This window comes from Hibiscus syriacus, unplaced genomic scaffold (assembly GCF_006381635.1).
Source record: "Hibiscus syriacus cultivar Baekdansim isolate YM2019G1 unplaced genomic scaffold, ASM638163v2 tig00110229_pilon, whole genome shotgun sequence".
NCBI classification, from domain to species: domain Eukaryota; kingdom Viridiplantae; phylum Streptophyta; class Magnoliopsida; order Malvales; family Malvaceae; genus Hibiscus; species Hibiscus syriacus.
Window position 1 is genome coordinate 58,605 of NW_024062638.1, and position 24,052 is coordinate 82,656.

The 24,052-nt window shown below is 34.8% G+C and overlaps 1 protein-coding gene and 1 pseudogene across 1 annotated transcript; both read left to right on the forward strand.

Annotated features, from left to right (window-relative positions):
* Window positions 1-176: 176 nt before the first annotated feature.
* On the forward strand, window positions 177-17,387 carry LOC120114505 (annotated as a pseudogene).
* On the forward strand, window positions 11,956-13,433 carry LOC120114495 (peroxidase 20-like). The gene is made up of 4 exons (XM_039135382.1): window positions 11,956-12,243; window positions 12,309-12,500; window positions 12,615-12,780; window positions 12,887-13,433. The coding sequence occupies exons 1-4, from the start codon at window positions 12,022-12,024 to the stop codon at window positions 13,306-13,308; spliced, it is 1,002 nt and encodes a 333-aa protein (XP_038991313.1). The 5' UTR covers window positions 11,956-12,021; the 3' UTR covers window positions 13,309-13,433.
* Window positions 17,388-24,052: the final 6,665 nt, after the last annotated feature.

A 24,052-nucleotide genomic window follows, 5' to 3' on the forward strand; every position in this document is an offset into this window, starting at 1 on the left:
TGAGTTTCTCAACTATTAAAAGTTACAAAATGATCATTTGACTATTCATATGTTCTAAACTTTTATTTTTTTTGGTTAAAAAATTGATGACTATTTTAGCTGAATATTAACATGTTAGTTGGGAAATGATAAAATTTAATTTTAGAATCTCAAACGATTATCACATTTCAATTAATATGTTAACGTTCAGCTCAGAAGACTTTCAATTTCTGACAACCAATCTGACTACAGAAGCTGAATTTCAGGTAATATTTGCGTTTTACATATATCCTTCAATATTTTTCTGAGCTTAAGACCGAATTAAGAAAATTTTTGTTATGTTAAAGTTGTTTTGTATGATTTTGATGTTCAGATACACAGTACATAAATACAACTGATGTGAGGTTTGTCTGCAAGATGTTGATACTTAAATGAAAAAATAACTTCAGTGACCGAAAATGTCTTATAATATACGATTTTAATCAATTTTTTTTTATTTGCGAAAATGACAAACAAATTCGCGAACTCCAATTTCGCAACTCAGTTTCCAAATTCGCAACACGAATATGTAAATCGCATTGCGATTTTCCAAATTCGCAACACATAAGTCAAATTCGCAACACAGAAGTCAAATTCGCAAAGCGCGTTTATTTTCGCAACGCGAATTTTATTTTCGAATTCAAAACACAATATTTATTTCGAAACACAATATTTATTTCGAAACATAAATGTAAACAGTATAATCGCAAATCATAACCTAAAACCCTAAATCACAACTCAGTCTCATCTCCATCTCTCACTCTCTACGGCGACATCTGTCTCCATCTCCGACAAAATCCGTCCCCATCTCCGACGAAATTCGTTTATCTCCATCTCTCAGAGCCACCCTCACAACCATTCACGGTCAGAAATGGAAAATCAACCACCGAGGGTTAGTTTTTTTAATTATTTTTATTTTGAAATTTTTGTATTATTATTAGATTTTTCATATTTAAATTGATGATAAATTTACTGGTAATTTCAGTAATAGATTAACCATTTCACTTAGATTGCTTAGTAAATTCATTCGGTTGCTGCTAATACTGTTAAACTGTTTAGTCTTTAACCTTGTGAATTTAGTATTTGTCTTTTGGTTGAAGTAATGCAATTCATTCAAGTTTCAATTTGTAGAAGACTATTTGAAACTTAAATTCGTAACACGAAAATGAAAATCGCAACGCGAAAATGAAAATCGCAACGCGAAAATGAAAATCGCAACCCGAAAATGAAAATCGCAACGCGATTTTAGTTTCGCGTTGCGATTTTCATTTTCGCGTTGCAATTTTAAATTTCAGAAACTATTCTTCTTCTGCAGATTGAAACTTGAATGAATTGCATTACTTCAACCAAAAAACAAAGACAAATACTAACTTTACAGTGTTGCGAATTTAAGTTTCAAGAATAAACTACTACTCTTTATGTTGTCCTTGAACCTGTACAAAACCTATATGTTGTCCTTTTAAATGTTTATATAAGTCCTTACTTCTGGGATGTTTACTGATGCATTTTGTGAACTATGATAGAATAATGACTTGGGTGAATACCGTGCAAGTTTGAAACATATTTGTTGTTTTCACTGTTTAATATCATGTCTGTTTATAGTATATAATTTGTAGTTTTTGGTATATCTAACTTGGTATGTTTATTGTTTTTGTAGAATTTTTTTTCGGCTTCATTGACCTTAAGGAATAAATTAAGCCTAGCCATTACAATAGTGTCGACACTTATACTGCACAAAGAAATTTGTTTAAGGATACTTGCTTCGGGCCATGGTTGAAAGTACAACATCCGGGTGGAGATGCTATGTTGACCCATTTGTTTCTTCAGACCATGACTAACGATCTACCCGAGAGGATACAACAAGATAATGAAGAGATATGGTTTCATTTTCCTCCGGCATATACTTGTTTTGGGCGGGAGGAATTTTGCTTAATCACTGGTCTACGCTTCGGACACGATGATGTAGGTCGATACACTAGTCATATAGCTCGCCCATCATGGTTATCTCGGGTTTTTCCTAAGCGGGCACAGGAGAAGCTGAGTTTACACGTCGACGACTTGAAAATATTATTTGTTAAAGATGGTTTTACTCGGATAAATGACCTCGATGTTGTCCGAGTATGCCATTTATTACTTTTGCATGCCGACTTTTTAGGCAAAGAGACCAGACAACCTATTTCTGAGGACCTAATATTATTGGTAGAGGACCTAAATGCATGAAACCTATTTCCGTGGGGTTCATATCTATGGAAAGCTACCTGAAAAAAGTTGTCGTCTGCCTTTGAGGACCGAAAAAGTTTGCGTGGCCATGGTTCCAAATACACTTTGGCAGGCTTTAAGATAAGAATTTCTATATAATGTTTCCAAGATTATAATTATTTATTTAACAATTACTAATGTTTGTGTATTATATTTTTGTAGATTTGGATATTTGAGGCTTTTCCATTATGTGGACATATGCAATCAAAAAATCAAATGATATTCCTAGGGCTATTTCCTGGAGAAGGATTCGGCTGTTGGATTGGGAAGAGTTACTACCATATACGACGATGAATGATGTAAGTTAACACAAATACTACCATATATAAACAAGTTATTACTAGTAGACGTTTAACTTTGTTTGATCTTTTATATTGTTAGGAGGCCAACTATCCATTACAGAGGCTGACACCCACAGAGGTTGAGCTTGCTACTGATTGGTGGCAAGCTAGTAAGCGTTTTTGATGGCATGGATGATGAGCAACCCCCACTTCGAGAGCCATCACCTCACCCAGAGCCATCACCTAATCGAGCCGATTATACACCTCCACAACGAGAGCCATCACCTATTCAATCACATCATCAAGCCTCTTCTCCACCATCACCTCATGATAGGCGACCGACAAAGATGCCACGACATTTATCTCCCTGTTCTCCACCTCCACGGGATGAGATATGGGAGTTACGTGATGAGGTCAATACTTTGCGTGAGGAGGTCGGTACTTTACGTGAAGACAATGGTGCATGGCGTGATGAGGTACGGTCTTTAAGTGGTGAGGTATAGGTTTTATGCGATGACAATGGTGCTTTACGTGGTGAGGTATCTACTTTACGTGATGAGGTAGCCGCTCTACGTGAGATTGTTGCATCGTTGCAAAATGAGGTTCATACTCTACGCAATGAGGTAAGTTTGTTTAATACTATACTAAAAATGCAAATAACCTTTTTTCGACATTATTTGTTTGTTTATTTACTGATTTATGTATTAATTTATTTTTAGCTGCCCGATAAGGTAGATGCTTTACGTCGGGTTTTTTTTTTGCACGATAGGGTTCATGCATCAGACGTCGTACACGTGTCATTACGTATCCGTTCACCCCAATAGTGCCAAGACTTTGTAAAAAGAAGCCTGATTCACCTATCATCGTTCAAGAGGCCTCTCCTATCGTTTAAGAGGCCCCTATCATCCTTCAAGAGGCCCCTCCCACCATTTAAGAGGCTCCTGTCATCGTTCAAGAGGTCCCTCCCACCGTTTGAGAGCCCGATTCACATGGCATAATATGTCGACATATTGATAAACCCTCTCACGTGCCCGACATGATGGATGAGAGTTGACTTTCGTATGAGTTATCAGTCAGGACCATTCTGGTATCTAAAGTGGAGAGGAGAACACTACCGGACACAATTTGGATAATACCTTTTGGGCTAAGACCACAGTTGATTTTTATCTACATGAGCGGAGCCAGGGGTGTTACGCTGACATATGCAAACTCGACGATGATATGCATTTGTTTCTTGATAGGTCTTGGTGGGGTGTGTTATTAGGGGTTGAAGACAATGGCTATTTCGACGGGGGGTAAGTCTTATATTCTTCTTATATTGCATTTTGATTAATTGTTTTTAAATTTATGAAATTCACTAATATATGTATTTTTTATAAAACAACATATTGATGCATGGGTGTCACGTCTTCTGATAATAAGGAAATTGAAGAAAATAAAAAATACGCGATGGACTATTATGCCGACGTCTTTTCACGTAGCTCACTTGAAGGATCAGAGAGACACTTCATATTGTTGGGTAATGGAAAAGCTAAACTTTATCATGTATGGTGGGAGGTCGATAATGTTAGTATTTATTTTTGAATATTTTAAAGGTGTTCATAAATAAAAATTTGATGTGCGCAATTGAATTATTATTTATGATTGCATATGTTTATCCCTGTTTTAGAACGCCGTCATTGGCTTCTCGTCGAGCTTCAGCTCCCATCCCTGAAGATAATGGTATATGACAACATGTTGAATTGCATACCATTGTCTGATTTGAGAGATATTATTTGTAAGGGATGGTGCGCTCATTTGGCTAAATACTTTGATGCGATTGATTATTGGACTAATTCTGGAAACAAGAAGCCAAAGAAGTTCAAAGTTACAATGATCAGAGATGAGACTACGCCACAACAAACGCAGGGAGCCAGAGAGGATTGTGGTCCTCTTGTATGCATGTGCTTGGAACGTTTGATGACAGGAAGTAAACAGTTTCTACCTCCCACAGATAGAGATAGAGGTGTAGTAGGCTTATGGTTTCGGTATTTTATGGCTAGAGCGATATATGCGAGACGCTGTCTACCTGCATCCGCGTGCTGAAATTGTGCATAAACAATTGGTAAGTTTGAGCAAGTGTTGTTAACATATATACTCTTTGTTGGTTTGAAAATGTTTGGTTAAGTACCTAGAATTCAATAATTTGATGTTTGTTGGTTTTAGATGTGTAGAAAGTGTTGTTTGAGCAAATGTTTGGTTTTTGCAGGTTAATCCTAAAGTGAGCTACGTGAACTTGATGTATTTGTGCATAAAAAACTTTCTGCGTGAAATTGATGTATTTGTACAAGTTGATTTGTTTAATTGATGAGGAAATAAGAATTATTTTTTGCTTGTTTAATTGATTTGTAAAAGTTGATTTGTTTAATTGATGTGTAAATAAATCTTATTTTTTGCTTGTTTAATTGATTTTTAAAAGTTGATTTGTTGTTTTAAATTTCAATCTGCATTATGTTGAAGGAAAAAAAGACTTATTTAAGGTACATTTTCGCAATGATAAAATTAAATTCGCAACACGAAAGTCAAATTCGAGTTGCAATTTTCACGTTTCGAATTTGACTTTCGCAACAATCGCAACAAAAAATCTGATAAGTGATAACAACTGAACAGATATAGCAATGTTCAAACTCAAGTTACTAATGAATGTCTAACTGAAATGTATGCATTCACACCTAAAATACACATAATACAACGTTTGCATTTAAAAATCACCTAAGTTAATAAGTCCCAAAGGGTGAAGCCGGTTGTGATTGGGATTTTGATTTTGATTGTTATTTTGATTTCCTTTTTCTTGGCACTATATGAGCTTTGGATTTTGATGAGGATCCATATTTTGGTAGAGGAAAAGATGATTGTGATGGCACTAGTGATCTACAGGTCAACCTTGTATGACCATTTTCCTTGCACTGACTACATGTCGATATCCTCTTCTCTTCACCCTTAGACGGTATACGATCGTGATTTTTTGGTCGGCCAGGTAGCCTGCTGTCCATGACTGGTTGCAAAACTGTTTGTAAGTCAACTGGTATGTCACACTCAGAAGGATGTGGAATAGGATAGACAATCTCGGTATAAGTTTGTCGATATACTTCTGTAGTGTAGCAATCCATATCGTATGTGCTTGAATAATCTTGGTTTAGATAAAGAGCAACTTTTATAACATGGCCACACTGATAACCAGATGTTTGCCATTTCATACAACTACACGTCTTTGCATTTAGATCGACAAGCCCATTTAAGTTATTATCCAATACTTCAAACAAAGTGTTTGAACATGGTTTAACTCTCCATGACGTTGACTTTACAACACGTTTCGTTATCTTTTTTCAGTCCATGGTGTAACATAACGTTCCAATGTTCCTGTAAATTTAAATAAATAATACTTAGTAAAATATATGATAAGTTACGAATTTAAAGAAATAATACATGTATGGTTTCTTTTCTTATAGTACCACTGTTGAATAGAGGCTCGAAAAAACTCCATTAACATAGTAATGGGTAATTTTCGGGAATGACGACTTAGAGCGTTGATTGATTCTGCACTATTAGACGTCATGAAACCATATCTTGCTCCAAGTTGATGTACTCTTGACCATATTTCAAACCCGACATCTTCTAGTGTTTGAGCACATTGAGGCAAAACATGTCTTAAACAATTTATATGCTTATTAAAATTCACTTCCCGATAAGTTTTTACAGCATTCCAGTATGTCCATTTGTGATTTTTTATACCAGCAGACCTTGATTTTAGATTTCTGTACAAATAAACACGACAAAGTCCATGAAAAGCATCTGGGAAACACCTTCTAACAACGTTGTCAATTGAGTTTGCCCTATCGGATATAATTGTCAGATTGCTAATAGGACCTATGTAATCCCTAAGATGCCCCATAAACCATGTCTATAAATCAGAGGTTTCAGATTTGCCAACCCCGTAAGCTATTGGTAGTATCCCATTATTAGCATCCATGGCTACTGCTAATAAGTTTACTCCAAGGTATCGACCTTTCAAATGTACTTTGTCAACTATAATAACTGGGCGCATGTAAGTAATAAACGAACGAATCTACAAAATAATATACACAAGACATAATCATTTAAATGTGAAATGCATGTAACTAACAAAAATGAATCAACAAAATTATATTGATTTACTAACCGCAACACCAATGGCGATAAACAACAACTCAAAGCGTCCATCTCTATCTGTTTTGATATGAGTTACCGACCCAGGATTTTTCAGCTTTAAATTGTGACAATAAGCCGGCAGTTGGGCAAACGATGCTTCTGGAGACCCCCTAAACAATTCGAAGGCATAACATTTGGCTCTCCAAGCTTGAGAATATGAGATACTAATCTTGAACCGAGCATTCATGTCAGTCATAATTTCATGTCCCCGATATACCCTGCCATTCAAAAACATTAACTCAGCCAGAAAACCACCCAACACCTTTTTGTTTGCCTGTCTATGGTGAGGAAAAACTTGGGTTCTTGAACATGTATGTTTATCAATAAAAGTCCTAACTTGAAACATTTCGCAATCTTTTATCATTTTTGCAATCATACACCACGTACAGTTTTTGTCAATCATACACTTTGTTTCGAAACGATCTTTTCTTGATTTGTTAACTTTTAGTTGATAGCCATCTTCCACACATTTCGTATACAAAGCTATCTTCAAGTCTTCCTTTGTATCAAAACAATCATTTTTCTTGATACGAATAAATTTTGTGTAACAATCAACTGCTATCTTTACCAACTCTTCTTCCGATATCTGAAGTAATTCTGACATATTCCAGTTATACTCCCGTGGTATTTTCTTCTTTTTATTTTCTTCGGGGACTTTTTCTTCTTTTTCTTCTTCAGGGTTATATGAATTACAGAATGGATGTTCAACATGTTCATTCACAGTCGTAACTTCCTCCTCATTATTATCAACAACATCTTCCTCGGCAACGGCTATTTCATCATCAAAATTCGGGTATTGACCAATATCAAAATCATTACACGCATAGTCTATTTCTTCTTCTGAAACATCATCAAAATCCGAGTATTGACCAAGATCAAAGTTCGGGTATTGACCAAGATCAAAGTCCGGGTATTGACCAAGATCAAATTTCGAATACTGAATAGTACTCACAATTTTTTCTGTTGGCTCATAATCGTCTAACTGGTCAATACGAATATCGGAATTTGGTGCTGAAAGTTGATTAGGATTTGGATTAGGAAAATGTTGTGGGTTTTGAGATTGTGTTTGATATTGTGTTTGGTATTGGAAATGTGGTGAAACTAAATTTTCTTGGTGATGAAATTGTGGTGGAACCATTAAATTTTGAGGTTCATAACAACGTTGTACATTATGAGCACCATAAACTGGTGTTGAAAAACTTAGTTGATTACTACCCGCTACTGACCCAACTGCACTACTTCTAGGTTCAACAACATACAATGTAACATCATCTTCTTGCGAAACACTAATGTAAGCAATGAATCGTTCAACATCTTCATTGTTGGTTAACAAATAAACTTTATCTTTTCTCTGATAAGATAGCCTAAATCCACTTAGAGGCTCTAAATTCAATTTCTTTGCAACACGTAACATTAGAGTTTCATAAGTTAACTTTTTAAATGATAGTTTTAGTTGAAGATTCATGGGTAAAGACATATATTGTAAAACACCATGAACATTCTCCCATGACCCTCCAAAACACAAATTTATCCAAACATGATCAACATTAGATGATTTCATTCTACAAATTGTAAATTAATTTACTAAACAAATGAGCTATAAACTACATATCATCACTAACTTAGAGAAAAACATACCTTTATTAAGTTGATAGTTGATAATTTGGGAGAGAAATCATTGAAAAATTATATAGAAATAAAATTATGTAAAAAAATTAGAGATGGGGAAGGATGTCGTTGGATATAGGAACGGATGTCGCCGGAAAGAGTGATAGATAGAGATGGAATGAGTTGCGATTTAGGGATTTAGGTTATGAGTTGTTGCTTCTGCGTAGTTATATACCCAAAACATTTGTGTTGCGAAACTAAAACCTGTTGCGAAATTAAAATTCGTGTTGCGAATTCGAAAATCGAGTTGCGAAAACAAAATTCGCGTTGCGAATTCAGAAATCGAGTTGCGAATTTGAAATTCAGTGTTGCGGATTTGGAAATCGCGTTGCGAATTTGGAAAATCGCAATGCGTATTTGGAAACTGAGTTGTGAAATTGAAGTTCGAACTTTCGAATTTGTTGGTCATTTTCGCAAATCCAAAAATAGTTGATTAAAATCGTATATTATAAGGCATTTTCGGTCACTGAAGTTATTTTCTCTACTTAAATTGTAAGCCTTAAGGTGTTTGAGTTTTAATTCTTATTGAAACATATTGTGGTTGCCTATAGAGTGATAATAGGCACTTGCAATGTAGCTGAAAGACTTCTATCGGAGGATCTCGAGATTAATGATTGGCTTTGCACCTATGATCCTTCCGATATTTACGTTATCGGGTGAGTATTTCCTTTTGTTGGTGGATCTTAATGTCATTTGAGGTTCAATATTCAACATCTTGTGGATGAGTAAGCCCCATGTGCAAATGCAAGTTATTTGAAAATTGGTCTGCTTTGGACAGCCTCCAGGAGGCGGTCCATTTGAATGCTGGGAATGTATTGGGAGCTGAGGATAACAGACCCATTCCTAAATGGGAGATGATCATTCGAAGAACTTTGAACAAATCTTTGGAACCTGAAAGCAAGCACAAATGTTATAGTGCTCCACCGTCTCCCGTGTTACGAACTTCTTCGGTTGCAGATGTAGTGGCAGACGAAATCGATGCTCTGCCATTGCAAATGAGGTGTAATCAGCATTTGGAGACTGCTAAGTAAAATGTTTGAAGAGAATAAATGGTGTCGATTTTCACACTAGGTTGGACTGGCCGGAACACTTGTTAGATGCAACCCTGTTAGAAATATTGACTGCAAAATCATACCGTCAGCATTGACTGGAAAAATAAATAAAATAAATAATTCGATCGTTGTAAACCGTGTCATGTAAAATTACTGTCTTATAAACGAATTCGCCCTGATATGTGTAATCGTTCTAATAGATGGATCGTCCCCGAATACCATACACCCAAAAACGAAATGGACTGCTGGTGGTACTCCTCCTCGCCAAAAAGAGTCAAAAGCTTAGAAAGTTTGATAGAGTTGAGAGAGATTTGAGAGTCGAAAGTGAATTGGTGAGCTGAGAAGATAACAAAACTTCTCTATTTATAGGCTTCATGCAGGGGTAAATTTGTCCAACAAAAATCAGATTAAAGTCTAATTTTATTTCCTGAAATTAATAATTTGTAACTGCTACCTTTTATTATATGAAATTGCTGAATTAAATAGATGAATGACCCTTAAAACGTCTAGATACATTGTATAATTCTTAGACATTTGTAACTCCTACAATTATTTTGTAATTCTCGTAACTGACACAATTAACAATCCAATTCTTATATTGAACAGAGACGTAAAATGGGCCAGGTACGTTATAACGTTTACAGATTAATTTAAGAAAACTAACTGTTTGAATTTTAAATTTCAGAAATTAATACAACTAATTAATCAATTGTTATTCTATGAAAATATAAAATTCGAACATATCAACCTATAAATATCAAAACAAACATTCTTTCACGATCCTTTTATGCCTGAGAATAATTCTTACGAATTTTCTCTAAAAATTTTAGAATCCATGTTGACATATATTGCGACGAACACGAGACAAACGACAACGGTACACAAAAAGTCCCATTTTCTCTCTATCACTTAATAAGAGAGTGAAGAATGAAAGCCTTAATTATACAATTCCAATATATTTCTCACTCTACGTGGGATTGAGCATTACTAACAAACTCTACTAGTTGTCTCTTCACGTTCGACATTCCGAAGAGTACTGAGCATCTCAACTAGATTCGACTTTACTCCGGTGGAGAACTCCGTATTCTGTAGTCCACATCCTCCCGCGTTAACAGATAGCAGACTGAAAATATCACATCATAGCTCTGGAAACCTAGAGTCAATGTTGCTGCATGAACTACCAAATCTAGAAGTTGATGATTCTTTCTCTGAAGTATCCGATGAGTTTCTGGTAGAGGATGATGATACTTTCTTAGAAGCAACATGACAATGATGGGGCAGGGTCATGTCCGAAGTACGCAAGGATAGTTAGCAAGCAGATGGTTGGAGAGGTTGAGGAGACATATAAACAATTTGAAGGTCTCTCCGATTGGAATTGGTCTTATGGGCTACATGGGAAACAAGGTAATGACTATATAGAGAGGGGTGCTTCCATCGTTTCGATTTGATATCGAGCTTCTATAGTTTCCTAACAGTAAAATATTTTGGTTCGACGATTTAAATTATAGTCTAAATATGTTGGATTCCGAGGTGAGAGAGCTTGTTTCGCTGGGATGAAGTAATCAACAATGATCAAGTGAGTATCACAGTGATCTAGCCATCTAGGTTTACCTTAGCATACGAACTTCTTTAACTACAAAAGTTAATGGCTTCAACTCTGTTCCACAGCTTCATAATGAACTCGGTCGTGGACATGTATTTGATGGATGGAAAGAAGGGGTAATAAACTTTCCTCTCACCTACAAGTATGAAATCAACTCGGATAGATGTGTCGGTAAGATCCCTAGAGAAGGGGAGAAGAAGAAGAGGTATCCGGCATGGTAAGTAATAACTTTTGTAAAACATTTTTGACTCTGCCACTGATTATTCGTAAAGTTCCACATTGTTCAATTGCTTATAATGTGCATTCATTCCTTTGATAGGTTTGATCGTATACTCCGGTCAGGAAAAGGCATAAAACAACTTTGCTACCAGCGAGCAGAATTAAGACTTGATCATTGTCCTCTGAGTTCAACGTTTTGGCGATGTTATGAACTAAATGGTGAAGTTTAAGCCAATCTTTGGTGATGTTATGAACTAAATTGGCACTTTAAGAAGTTTATTGAAAATTCAGAACGATGGAAAAGGTTAACCGTTCAAGAGTTAGACAGAACCATAATTTGACTATGCATTTATTGATTTTAATAACGCAACAAGAGCTTAAACTACAATATATGTGTTGAAATTTTTGTTGTCGGGTTCGAATAGGATCATTCAGACTGTAGAAGTGGCAAGACTAGTAGTGACAGAAAATAAAGAGAGACCGGTTTGGTTGGGTTAGTTGCATCCACTTTGATTAAAGAGCTCAAAGGGATTTTTTTAAAGACAAGTAGGCTTGAAAAAAACATATAATAGATTAATGGTACAAGAAAACTATAACTTTCAAAACGTGTACGCATATATAGATTGCTATATGTAGCTGCAATATTCCTATGAGCTACCTTAATTCCATATGTAGTGTTCTTTGATTTGCTTCAATGGAGATTACTGGAGCATTCTGTATACTCCTGGTTTTGGTTTTAAATGCAGTTAAGATTACATCGAGCGTCGAAGATGGACTACTGTATCTTGACTACTACAAAGAAACATGTCCCTTGGCAGAAGCGATTGTTAGCCGGAATGTCAAGATTGCAGTGCTGAAAGATCCTCGAATGGCTGCTTCACTCCTTCGCTTGCATTTTCACGATTGCTTTGTCATGGTTAGAGTTCTCTTATCTGTTTCAGTTTTCATGGTTTAATTGATGAATAATATTTGGGGTGTCAGGGATGTGATGCATCGCTTCTTTTGGACAACTATGGAGACGTCATTAGTGAAAAGCAAGCAGGGCCTAACCTGAATTCGTTGCGTGGATTCCATGTCATCGATGAGATCAAGCACCATTTGGAAAAGGCTTGTCCCTTAACCGTCTCTTGTGCTGATATTCTGGCAATGGTCGCTCGTGATGCCGTCGCAATGGTATTTGAAACTCATACTATTGCTTAATCTTAGTATATATGTCTGATCTAGTAGCGAATGATGCTCACAACCACGATAATGCTATTTTTATAAGCGAGTGTTTTGTTTCACCAGAGAGGAGGCCCAAGTTGGAAGGTCTGGTTAGGGAGGAAAGATTCCTTGAAAGCAAGCTTTGATGGTGCAAACCAATTCATTCCATCCCCAAATTCCTCTTTGGAGACTCTCATTGCCAACTTCAACCAACATGGTCTTGATGTAGAAGACTTGGTTGCTTTGTCAGGTCTCTCTCTCAATCCTTAATGTATGTATGGATGTTGCATGCATGCATATGTATGTATGTTGGAACACTACCATAAGATGAATTCTTTGATAAATGAAATGAACAGGTAGCCATACATTCGGGAAGGCTAGATGTTTGAGTTTCAGACAAAGAATTTACGACATATACATGGAAGAAAAGTACGATAAGTACCAACGATACCGGACTTTTCGAAGAATCCTCCAGTCGATATGCCCGGAGTCGGGAAGGAATGAAGCGATCGCACCGCTCGATTTTGTAACTCCTGCGAAATTCGACAATCAATATTACATCAACATTATTGGAGGAAATGGACTGTTGGGATCTGATAATGTGTTGGTGGATGAAGATCATGAAGGGGAGATAAGAAAGCTGGTTTGGGATTTTGCGTCTGATCAAGAGCTTTTCTTCAGTTCATTTGCGAAATCAGTTGTTAAGATGGGGAATATAAATGTACTAACTGGAATTGATGGGGAAATTAGAAAAAACTGTAGGCTTGTTAATATTTAGGCCTTGGGATTCTTCAGGAAAATGACAAAGCAGGGCCTTAAACAGACTTACAACCAAGTAGTTGATGTCGTAAACTACTTAAATAGTGTATTTTTACAAGGTATAATGCGAAAGTTAGCTCCCAATGTTTACCAAAATATTCATTTTGCCCCCTATTCTAATTTTCGGAGTAATTTGGCCTCCAACATTTCATTTTAGGGTAAAAAAACCCCTAACAGTTGATAAAATAATCACATTGTCTCTTATTTTTTTTATGAGACATTTTATCCCTCAACGTGTTATTCCAGGTTAAAAAATGATCCTATTTTAGAGTGTTAATTATGTGTTAAATAAAAGTTTTCGTCTATAAAGAGAGTTTTTTGCCCTAAGTAAAACGTTGAGGCTAAAATTACTAAAAAAAGAATAGAGACTAAATTGATCATTTTGATAAACATTAGGGGCTATTTTTGGCATTATGCCTATCAACGATATAAAGTTTATTGAAACATTTTAATCAATAGAAATATCTTTTATTTTTATTACATAATTAATTTGATATTTAAAAATCATATTTTAAAAAATATTTTTTTGAATAAATCAAATTATTGCTTTAGATAAAAATTTATTCGTTACTTGAATTATTAAAAGTAGTAGATAAATTATATTTCTTTGGTGTATTTAATTACGGTTGAATCTCTAAAGCATATTGTCCTTTTAACTATACAATATTAAAATTATAAGTATAAACTAATTATAATTAAAAATTAAAAATTACTATATACAAATTATATAAAAATAATTAAATACCTAATTGTACTATTAAAAAAATAAATATGCAGCTGTATTAAGAAAAACTAAATAACACATTGCACACGTGACAATAGTAAACTATATGTTTTTGTACATCAACTATTACTTTTGTTTTATTTTTAAAATTATAGTTAACATGTAGTTTTGATTTTATTGTGGTCACTCGCTATTAAAAAATTTAACGGTGACGTTAATGTGTTACCATAAGATATGTCACGTCATCATTGAAAAAAGTAAAAAATATCACGCTAATAATTCTATTAATTTCTTAACTATAGATAACCAAAATAAAACCAAAACAAACATTTACACAAAAAAAATTAAATAATCAAAACAAAAATAAAAATGATAATTAAGGTATTAAACGGAAAGTTTATGCCAACATTGTTGAAGGAATGGACGTGTTAGTCATAAAGGGAGATAATAAAGGAATCCTTCTGCGGAAGCAGTTGTCTTGGAACCGTAGATTTCTTCATGAAAATGACAAAAAAATGTTTGATGCATCAAAACATGTCCTATCCAAATACATTATTGCTAAAAGGTACAATCGAAGGAAATGTTCTCTGAATCTCCCTCTGAACGTTTTCTTTTCTAGATTTCTCTTCCAACGCCGGTGCACTTCTCCAAGTAATGAAAAAGAAATTCTTTGTACATCACAACATCCACTCTTGTGGATTTTCAATGCACGGTGATTACACAATGATTTATTATTTTCGAATCAGCGGGTTTGAGTTTTTGTTTGACAGTTTCATATTTTCATTTAATTCAAGAATCCCAATTGACGATTGGGATTTTATTTGCTCCCACGAGCCTTATTACTCTCTCCACTTTTTGAATAATAACCATCTATGGGATCGTTTGGATTTCTGGTTTCTTCTCATGAATCTGGCGACGGACTAGGATTCGCTGGCGTGGAAATTACAATTGATGTTCTGGCTATTTGGGAGCATAATCATTCGACCACCAATGTGCCTGGTTTCTTGGATTTTTTCGATCTCTACCTTTATTTGGTTCTCATATTTTACCTGGGATTTTTGGGATCTCTCGTCTCCGATGCACATATGGTGGCATGCAAGGGGACTCAATCAACAAATCGCGCCCTGGACTGGGCCCGATCAATGGACGAACAACGAGCAAGGTTTCACACGAAATCGAAGAGATGGGTATCATCATTGTTGGAGTTTAAGCGACAGACCCAATACTGGGTGCAGAACGTGCTCTTCAGCACTTCTGATCCTCGAACAGTGCTAAGTTATGGTCCACTTGATACTTTGGTCCTTGGAACTGGACTGCAACTGAAGCGAGACATCCAATTTTTAAAGCTAATTAACCTCAAGGTATTCCTATCCAGGTGCTGCCTTACACTTACATTTTTTTTATTCAAGAACGCAGACATCTTACTTGGGAGTACGTGTTACTGGACAATTGCTCAACCTCTTACTTGGGAGAATAATTGTACATGGAATCACGGTAAGGGTATGTCCTTAGTTATTTTCAACAAATGGTTACCTCCTGCTCACCATATACTTGTGATGTCATTATCACACTACATAAGAATAGGGACGTGCATTGGCACGAGATTGTTATGGCATGTACACATGATCTGGTATATTGATATTAATACCTTGGAGAGCATAGTGTTTACTTGGACTTGGAGGGGCTGTCATCAAAATAACTATTATATTATTTAGCTTATTTGGCATTTTCTGTACTGGTAGTATACAAGCCTTGTGTGGATTTCCCCAATTTTGTACTTAGAATTCCTTGCTATTTATGTGATACAAGGTACCTGGTGGCATGAAAGTAATGATTTTTACTATGTGGGATTTGTTCAACATGAATGTCGTTTGTTATTTGATTTTGCTAATTTTGGGTTGTGCCAATGTGATTGGTACGAGATCCCACCTATGCTGGTATAAGACGGGTGTGGTTATCTTTGGTCATCGATTATCGATGCAAGGTGTATATCAGTGGTGCTATTTCATGGACAGGAGATCACCAGATTACTCTACTAGAGTTGGGATTATTGTGATATGGATGTGCTCCATTCCTAACATATCTATGTATCCAGGATGTGGTTCAAACCAAGAGTCTGCTAGGCAGGTGGATTTGAGGGCCATTTGTACGGCTAAAAGGAAGACCCGTGGTCAAAGGCGAGACACCAAGATCCAATTTAGATATTTAGTTAAGCAGTTAGTAGCTTTAATGTCATTCGATTGGGTTGTATATTCATAGTGTAAGTTTATTTCGGTTTCAATTGCGTTGTACCTATTCATGTGTAGTTAGTTATTTTTTTCGTTGTAATGTTCTGGTTTCAACACCGAGAAAGTGAAGGAGAAGGGGAGAACAGAGGGATTGTCAATTTGGCATATGGGTGCGATGCAAACAAGGTATATACTTTATTATTTTACTTTTCAATTCACCGGACCCTTGGCTATGCAATTATGACATGGTTAAGGGTTTCTTTGGTCATCAAAATCTACTTTGTAGACTCTCGATGCGAGGTTCATGATATGTGGTTTATACAGATTGTTTATACAGATTGTTCATACATTATGCCCCTCACATGGTGTACTGGACTAATTGGGAATATATACGTTGAGTGGTGGTGGGGCGTGGATCTACCCTTTATAAATTCTCTCAATGACAGTTAGGTGCATGATTGGCCTCAGCCTTTGCAGGGTTATATCGGTGACAACCTGTTTGGTATATTGCAAACAAAGTGGAATAAGGAGGTTCTGCTGTTTAGGTATATCCTAACACACATCTTTTATGTCCATATGGTTTCTATTACGTGGGTTACATATATTGTTATGGATGTGCCTTTTTATTTGTATACTCGTTACGTCACATTATGGGCCGCTAATTGAACTCACACAACATTAAAGTCTCATTTAAAATGGGTATCAATGTACGTACAATATTAGTCAACACATGTTAGTTGTTCATTTATTTTATTTTACTAATGAGTTATGAGTGGTGTGGTTTGTAGGTTGTTCAACACATGTTAGTTGTTGAGGATTTTATTTTATTAACTGATCTTGTTAGAATTTGCCGTGGTAGAAACACGTGATAGAGATAATGGAAAAGTGGTGCATTTAGTTGAGCATACAAATGGATCAACATGATCTCGAGTCATTAGTTTTCTGCCGTCTCCTTGTTAAGGTTATTTAATTTAATCTTTTTTGTTTACAGTTAATATTTCAATTTTGCATCATAAACTTTTAATTTTACTATTAAGTTCCAAAAGCGTATCAATTAATTTTGTCTGTTTATTTTATGATTTATGAGGGACTTGTAAAGGGAGTCGTATGAGGGACTTGTAAAGGGAGTCGTATAAGGGACTTGAAAGCTTAAATAGCAAATCCAAGAGCAGGATTACGAGATTTTGAAGGGATGATTAATTCAATATGAGGTGATGATGAGAGAACTTCAGTTAAAGGCATGTTAAGAACGAATAAGTCTACTTGGTTGTTATATTTCAACCTACGAGGTCAAATTATTTAGACTTTTTTTTTCATTTGTGTTTGTTATCGGATGAGAATTATTTATTATTAAATAAGGCTTTCTAGCTAGTCTTTAAAACATAGTGAGAACCTTTTAATAAGTTTAAAGACTAAAACTAGATTAAATGAATAGTTTAAGTCTAATTATTTTATGCTTATCGATAAGAAAATATTAAGCATAAATTGTTATGAGATCTTTACATGGTTGACTGAAAAGTAGAGGGATAGAATAAGAGTGCATGTCTAGGATAGGTTCTGAAAAAGACTTGGTATTTAAGCGTGCCTAGTGCGCCTCCTCTCTTTTTCAAGAAACCTACCTAGTCTACTGTTCATTTCTATGCTCACTATTTTTCATAAAATACTATGACAAATATACAGACTTTGTAACTTAGAGAAGAAGTTAAAAAGTGAAATTTGATAATCTTATTAAGGTAAGACTTTTGGTCATAGTAATTGACTTGTCAATGGTCTCTTTAAAGTCAATATTTGATTAATATGATATTTTTAATTTAGACATCATAAGGTGAAAGAATGTGTGGGTAATTGGAGATAGTTTTCTACCCTATGAATGATATAGAATGTGGGGTGTCTAAAACGAATCTACGATTTCATGTTTTGTATTGTGAAACATATAAATTGTATGAGAATGACTCTTTAAAATTGCATGAAACTAAGTATTTTATCCACTTAGTTTAGAAATCTTGAATGATACATGTGAAATCATAGTAGATATATGTTTATCTAAGTAGAGCAACTTTTGTTAAATCTTGTGAAAATTTATTTTAGTGGCTCTACTATGAAGCCTTAGATGACAGGTCTTTGACTTAGTTAGGCAAGAGGTTGAATGCCTTAGGAATCTATCTTGTTGAAAATCTTCAAAGAGAATTATTTATTCTTTATGTTCTTACTTTGACTCATGAGATAACATGTGAATGGTTCAAAACCAAGTCTACGATGATAAGAGAACACATGAGTTCATAAAAATAAATAGATAATACTCAAGTTGAAGTACGAGAGGTTAAAAGAGGATAAAATTAATCTCTTAACTTAAGGGTCGAGGGGAATTGGTCTTAAGTCAATTTGATTGAGGAATTATTGGATTCATAGCCCAGGTTTTGGGTGGTTCTAGTGAGGACTTGATGAATCCACTGGTGTAAAGAATGAAATTTACACTCTCAATGAATTCATAGCCCAAAATTTGGGTGGTCTTAGTGAGACGGACTTGATGGATTCACCAATTTTAGATGTTGAATTTTATGTTATTAATGAGTTCATAGCCCATGATTTGGGTGGTCTTTGTTGACAAGGACTTGATGAATTTACCAAATTGATAGAACAAACTATTATATGTTCTTAATAAGCTCATATCCAAGGTTTTAAATGGTTATTGTGAGACGGACTTAATAAATTCATCGAATCTTAAAATGAGAGGTTGAACTTTCTAAATGCTCTTAATGATTTTATATCTCTAATTTGGGTTGTCTATATTGAGATAGACTTGATGAAATCACCTACGTAAGTGTGAAAGATTAGTCACCTTTTATGAAAGACTTTGGGCGGTCTTTCTATAGCACTTACTAGCATCCCGAGGTATATTTGACCAAAATTATTGATCTATCTCGAAACTCACTTGGTGAAAAAGTTAGTCGTGTGTTGTGAGTTTACTCATATTTTAACAAGTTTCAAATTCATTAACTTGTTAAGAGAATAATTGCCCATTTCACTATGTATTAGTTCCAGATACATTCACTAATACTTAAGCGACTAGTTTTGTTGTTGCTCTTTTCGTATTCAAAATTCCCTACTTATTTGCATTAGTGGGGGATTGTTGTTAATGCAAATAGTAAAGAGATATTTTAGGGACGTTACCCATTTTTAGAAAGTAGTTGGAGTGGGTGGTTGTCATTTGACAATTTTACCCTCTTATTACTCCTATAAAAGTGTATTTCCTCTCCTAATTAGAACACACAGAAATTGATAGTTTCACTATTTTCTCTCAAAAAATTTTATTGAAAGTGCAACACAAGAGGATTCCACTTCCTTACTTCGGGTATACGAGGTTTAGAAGATTGTGTTAACCTTGAGGGCAACGTCCACTTTTGGGATTACACCAATCCAGAAAAAATTGCTTCTAAGGCAGTGGCTTCCATACCACGACACCGAAAATCAATCTATTTCTTTCATTAATTGATTATTATTTGATAGTGTATAACTATGTTTCGATATAACAAATTAAGGACAAATGTTTTTGGACTTGAATTGAATTTATTCAAAGTTTTCAAAAGGTTTCAAAAATAATTCAAAGTCCATCAAATTCGGATTTGAGCAAAAATACAAAGAAGTATTGATACTACTTCATGTAGTATTGATACTACTTCATGTAGTATCGATACCATATGAATGGGTACCAATACCCATCATGTAGTATCGATACCCTAGGCAAGTGTAGTATCGATACCATCAGGGTAGTACCGATATCCCTATGAAGGCTTAAAACATCGAATGCAAAAAGGGTATCGATACCATGCGAAGGTATCAATATCATAGTGCAAAGTAGTACTGATACCCCTTAGGCAGTATCGATACTACAAGGCTCCAACGGCTAGCAACAACTAGTTAAATTTGAATTTAACAAAGGTAATATCGATACCCCATAGAGGAGTACCGATACCCCCTGTTCTGGACAGCCTAATTTTGTAGAAAAATGAATCCCCAACAGTTAGATACGACTTCAAACTCATTTCAAGCTATAAAAACAAGCTGAGGACACTTGAAGAACATAAAGAACACCTATCCAAGCATTTAAACACAATATAAGAGTTTTTCAATCTTATTTTTCTATTATCTTGTAAATATTTGTTCTTATGAGCTTAATTCTTGTAAACACCTACCTTAGAGAGGTTTTCTTGTTTACATTTTCTTTTATTGTAAAGAGGTTTTGGTTCTAGCTTAGCCTGCTAAAAACTAGGGAAAGGTTCTAGTTTAGCCCGTAAAAAACTAGGGAGTTTATAAAATTTATCTCTTTCTCCTGTAAAAAGAAAGAACAAATTAGTGAATTTGTTGGAAAATCCTTGGTGAGGAGCTAAGGTAATGGATGTAGACTTGGTTGAGAAGTCGAACCACTATAAATCGCTGTGAAATTTTCTATCTGTAAATCTCCTTACTCCCTAAACACAAAAACCAACCCGACCCCTATTGAAGAACCCCTTCAGTTATCGATTCAAGCTTTCGCAAATCCCAACAATTGGTATCAGAGTTTATCTCATTAGAAGGTTTAACAACCTTAAGATGATCCTCGAAGAAGATCTACGAATTTTTGAAACAACCGAGAAGATGGCTTCCACCTCCGGATCGTTCAACATGGAAGACTCCCTACCAACCAACAAGTCTCCATACTTCAATGGAGCCAACTACCGTCATTGGATGAAATTAAAGAAGTTATTTATCCAAGCTAATGATCTTGATGCATGAGAGATGACCGAGAGCGGATACTCTTCTCCAAAGAAGAAGGAGAAGAAGTGGAGTGACCAAGAACGTAAAAAAGCTCAATAAAATGCCAAGGCCATGCACATGGTGTTTTGTGCACTTGGTCCTGAAATCTATGAAGGAGTTTCTTTGTGTTCAAGTGCCAAGGAGCTTTGGAATAAGCTCGAGGAAATCCATGGAAACAAGAAAGAAGAACCAACAAAGATGGTGTCTTTAATGGCTTGTGAAAAGCCCGAGGTATCTTCTAACTCAAATGAATTTAATTCATATTCTTTTGACAAGTTACAAGATGTTTATAATAAGTTGTATTTGGGATTTGAGACCATGGATTCCAAATATACAAAAATAATTTCAAAACTCAAAATTGAAAATAAATCGATTTTGAAAGCAAAAGTTGGTTTTGAAAATCAAAATGAAATTTGAAAAATGATTTAGAGCTTTCAAAAATCAAAATAAATGATTTAGAAAAAGAAAATTTTGATTTAAAAGTTAAGCTTGAAATCTTAACAAAAGAAAAAGAATTAATTTATAAAAACAACTTATTATGTTTAAAAATGGCAAAATGCTCGCATTGCCATTATCATGGTCATAAGGAACATACTTGTCCTTTGAAGAAAGAAAAACGTTTTAAAATTAAACAAGTATGGGTTCCTAAGGGAACAAGGGGCATTGAAACTAACATCCAAGGATCCAAATCAATTTGGATACCAAAATCGAAATAAATGTCTCTTGTAGGTGTGTCGGAGCAATGGTGATGAAGATGAAGAAATCAAGATGCTCGAGCCACACTTTTGAAAAAGAATGAGTAACCTCTAAACTTAATGCTTTTGATTTTGGTTACTTGGTTGCTCATTAAGTTTAAGCATGCATGAGTTTTGATTTTAAATGATTATGCATTGTTTTTAATCTCATGTATGTTGAAAAATGTTTTATGATGAACATTTTAAAATTTTAATGATTTTTCATAATTTTTAGTTCATCATAATGAATTTTGGTCAAAATTGGTTTTAAATGCAAATGATATCTCTCTAACAATTGATATCAACTTTTTAAATACTTTGATTTTACAAATTTTAAATTTTTGACCTAAATTTGAATGTTTATGCATGTGGTTTAAATAAAAATGATATCTCTTTGACAATTGATATAAAACATTTTCAAATGCATAACATTTTTAGAAAACTTTATGCATATGCATTTAATTTCAACAATTGATATTGCATAAAGTATTTTAAACTTGGATATATTGAATTTCATGTGATACTAACATGTTTGTTATTCTTTATTGAAATTCAATTTTGTTTAAGTGGCAAGTTTTTAAAGCTAAATTTTGTTTGGAAATGCACTTATTGAGGGGGAGCTTTGATTTTTTTCAAATGATTTTTAAATGTGAAATTTATCACTTCCTCTCCAAAGTTATTTTAGAACTTTAAAAGATTGAATTATTTTTTATATAACAAAAAAGGCGGAGAAGTATGGTTTGAAAAATTCAATTTCTTAATGAAAAATGAGAGCTAAACATTTTCATATATTTCCAACAATTGGTAACAATTAGTACCTTTTTCATTAAACATTTTATTAAGGGGAGTTTTCCTAAAACGATTTTTCAAATGTTTTGTTATATAAAAAAATGGGAGATTGTAGAACTATGTTTCGATATAACATATTAAGGCAGAATGTTTTTGGACTTGAATTGAATTTATTTAAAGTTTTCAAAAGGTTTCAAAAATAATTCAAAGTCCATTAAATTCGGATTTGAGCAAAAATGCAAAGAAGTACTGATACTACTACATGTAGTATCGATACCTAGGCAAGTGTAGTATCGATACCATCAGGGTAGTACCGATATCCCTATGAAGGCTCAAAACATCGAATGTAAAAAAAGGGTATCGATGCCATGTAAATATATCAATATCATAGTGCAAAGTAGTACAGATACCTCTTAGGTAATATCGATACTACAAGGCTCCAACGGTTAGTTAAATTTGAATTTAACAAAGGTAGTATCGATACCCCATAGAAGAGTACCGATACCCCCTGTTCTGGATAACCTACTTTTGCAGAAAAATGAATCCTCAATGGCTAGATACGACTTCAAACTCATTTCAAGCTATAAAAAAGCTAAGGACACTTGAAGAACATAGAGAACACCTATCCAAGCATTCAAACACAAGAGAAGAGTTTTTCAATCTTATTTTTCTATTCTCTTGTAAATATTTGTTCTTGTGAGCTTAATTCTTGTAAACACCTACCTTAGAGAGGTTTTCTTATTTACATTTTCTTTTATTGTAAAGGGGTTTTGGTTATAGCTTAGCCTGCTAAAAGCTAGGGAAATGTTCTAGTTTAGCCCGTGAAAAACTAGGGAGTTTGTAAAGGTTATGTCTTTGTCCTGTAAAAAGAAAGAACAAATTAGTGAATTTGTTGGAAAATCATTGGTGTGGAGCTAAGGTAGTGTATGTAGACTTGGTTGAGAAGTCGAACCACTATAAATCGCTGTGAAATTTTCTATCTTTAAATCTCCTTACTTCCTAAACACAAAAACCGACCCGACCCCTCTTGGCGAACCCCTTTGGTTGTCAATTCGAGCTTCCGTAAATCCCAACAGATAGTCAATGCTAACGATTTTGTTTTGCAGTATTGTTATTTCTTACAAGGTTAACTGATTGTGGACTAACCCCCTCTCTCTTTAGTTAAGATAAATATTGATGGAGCCTGTAGTATCCCGGGTAAGGTAGCTACCATAGGAATTGTTGCCAGGGACACACATGGGATGGTGCTAGGTGGGATGTGGCGACGGATTCCTTACTCCTTTTCTGCTTAGTCTACCGAGGTTGTAACTTTCACAGAAGGGATCAAATACGCTCTTGAAAATGAATGGAACAATGTGATCATTGAAGGAGATGCGATTTCCATTGTCAATAGGCTCGCCAACTGCAAAGAATACATGTGAACAATCAGTTTGT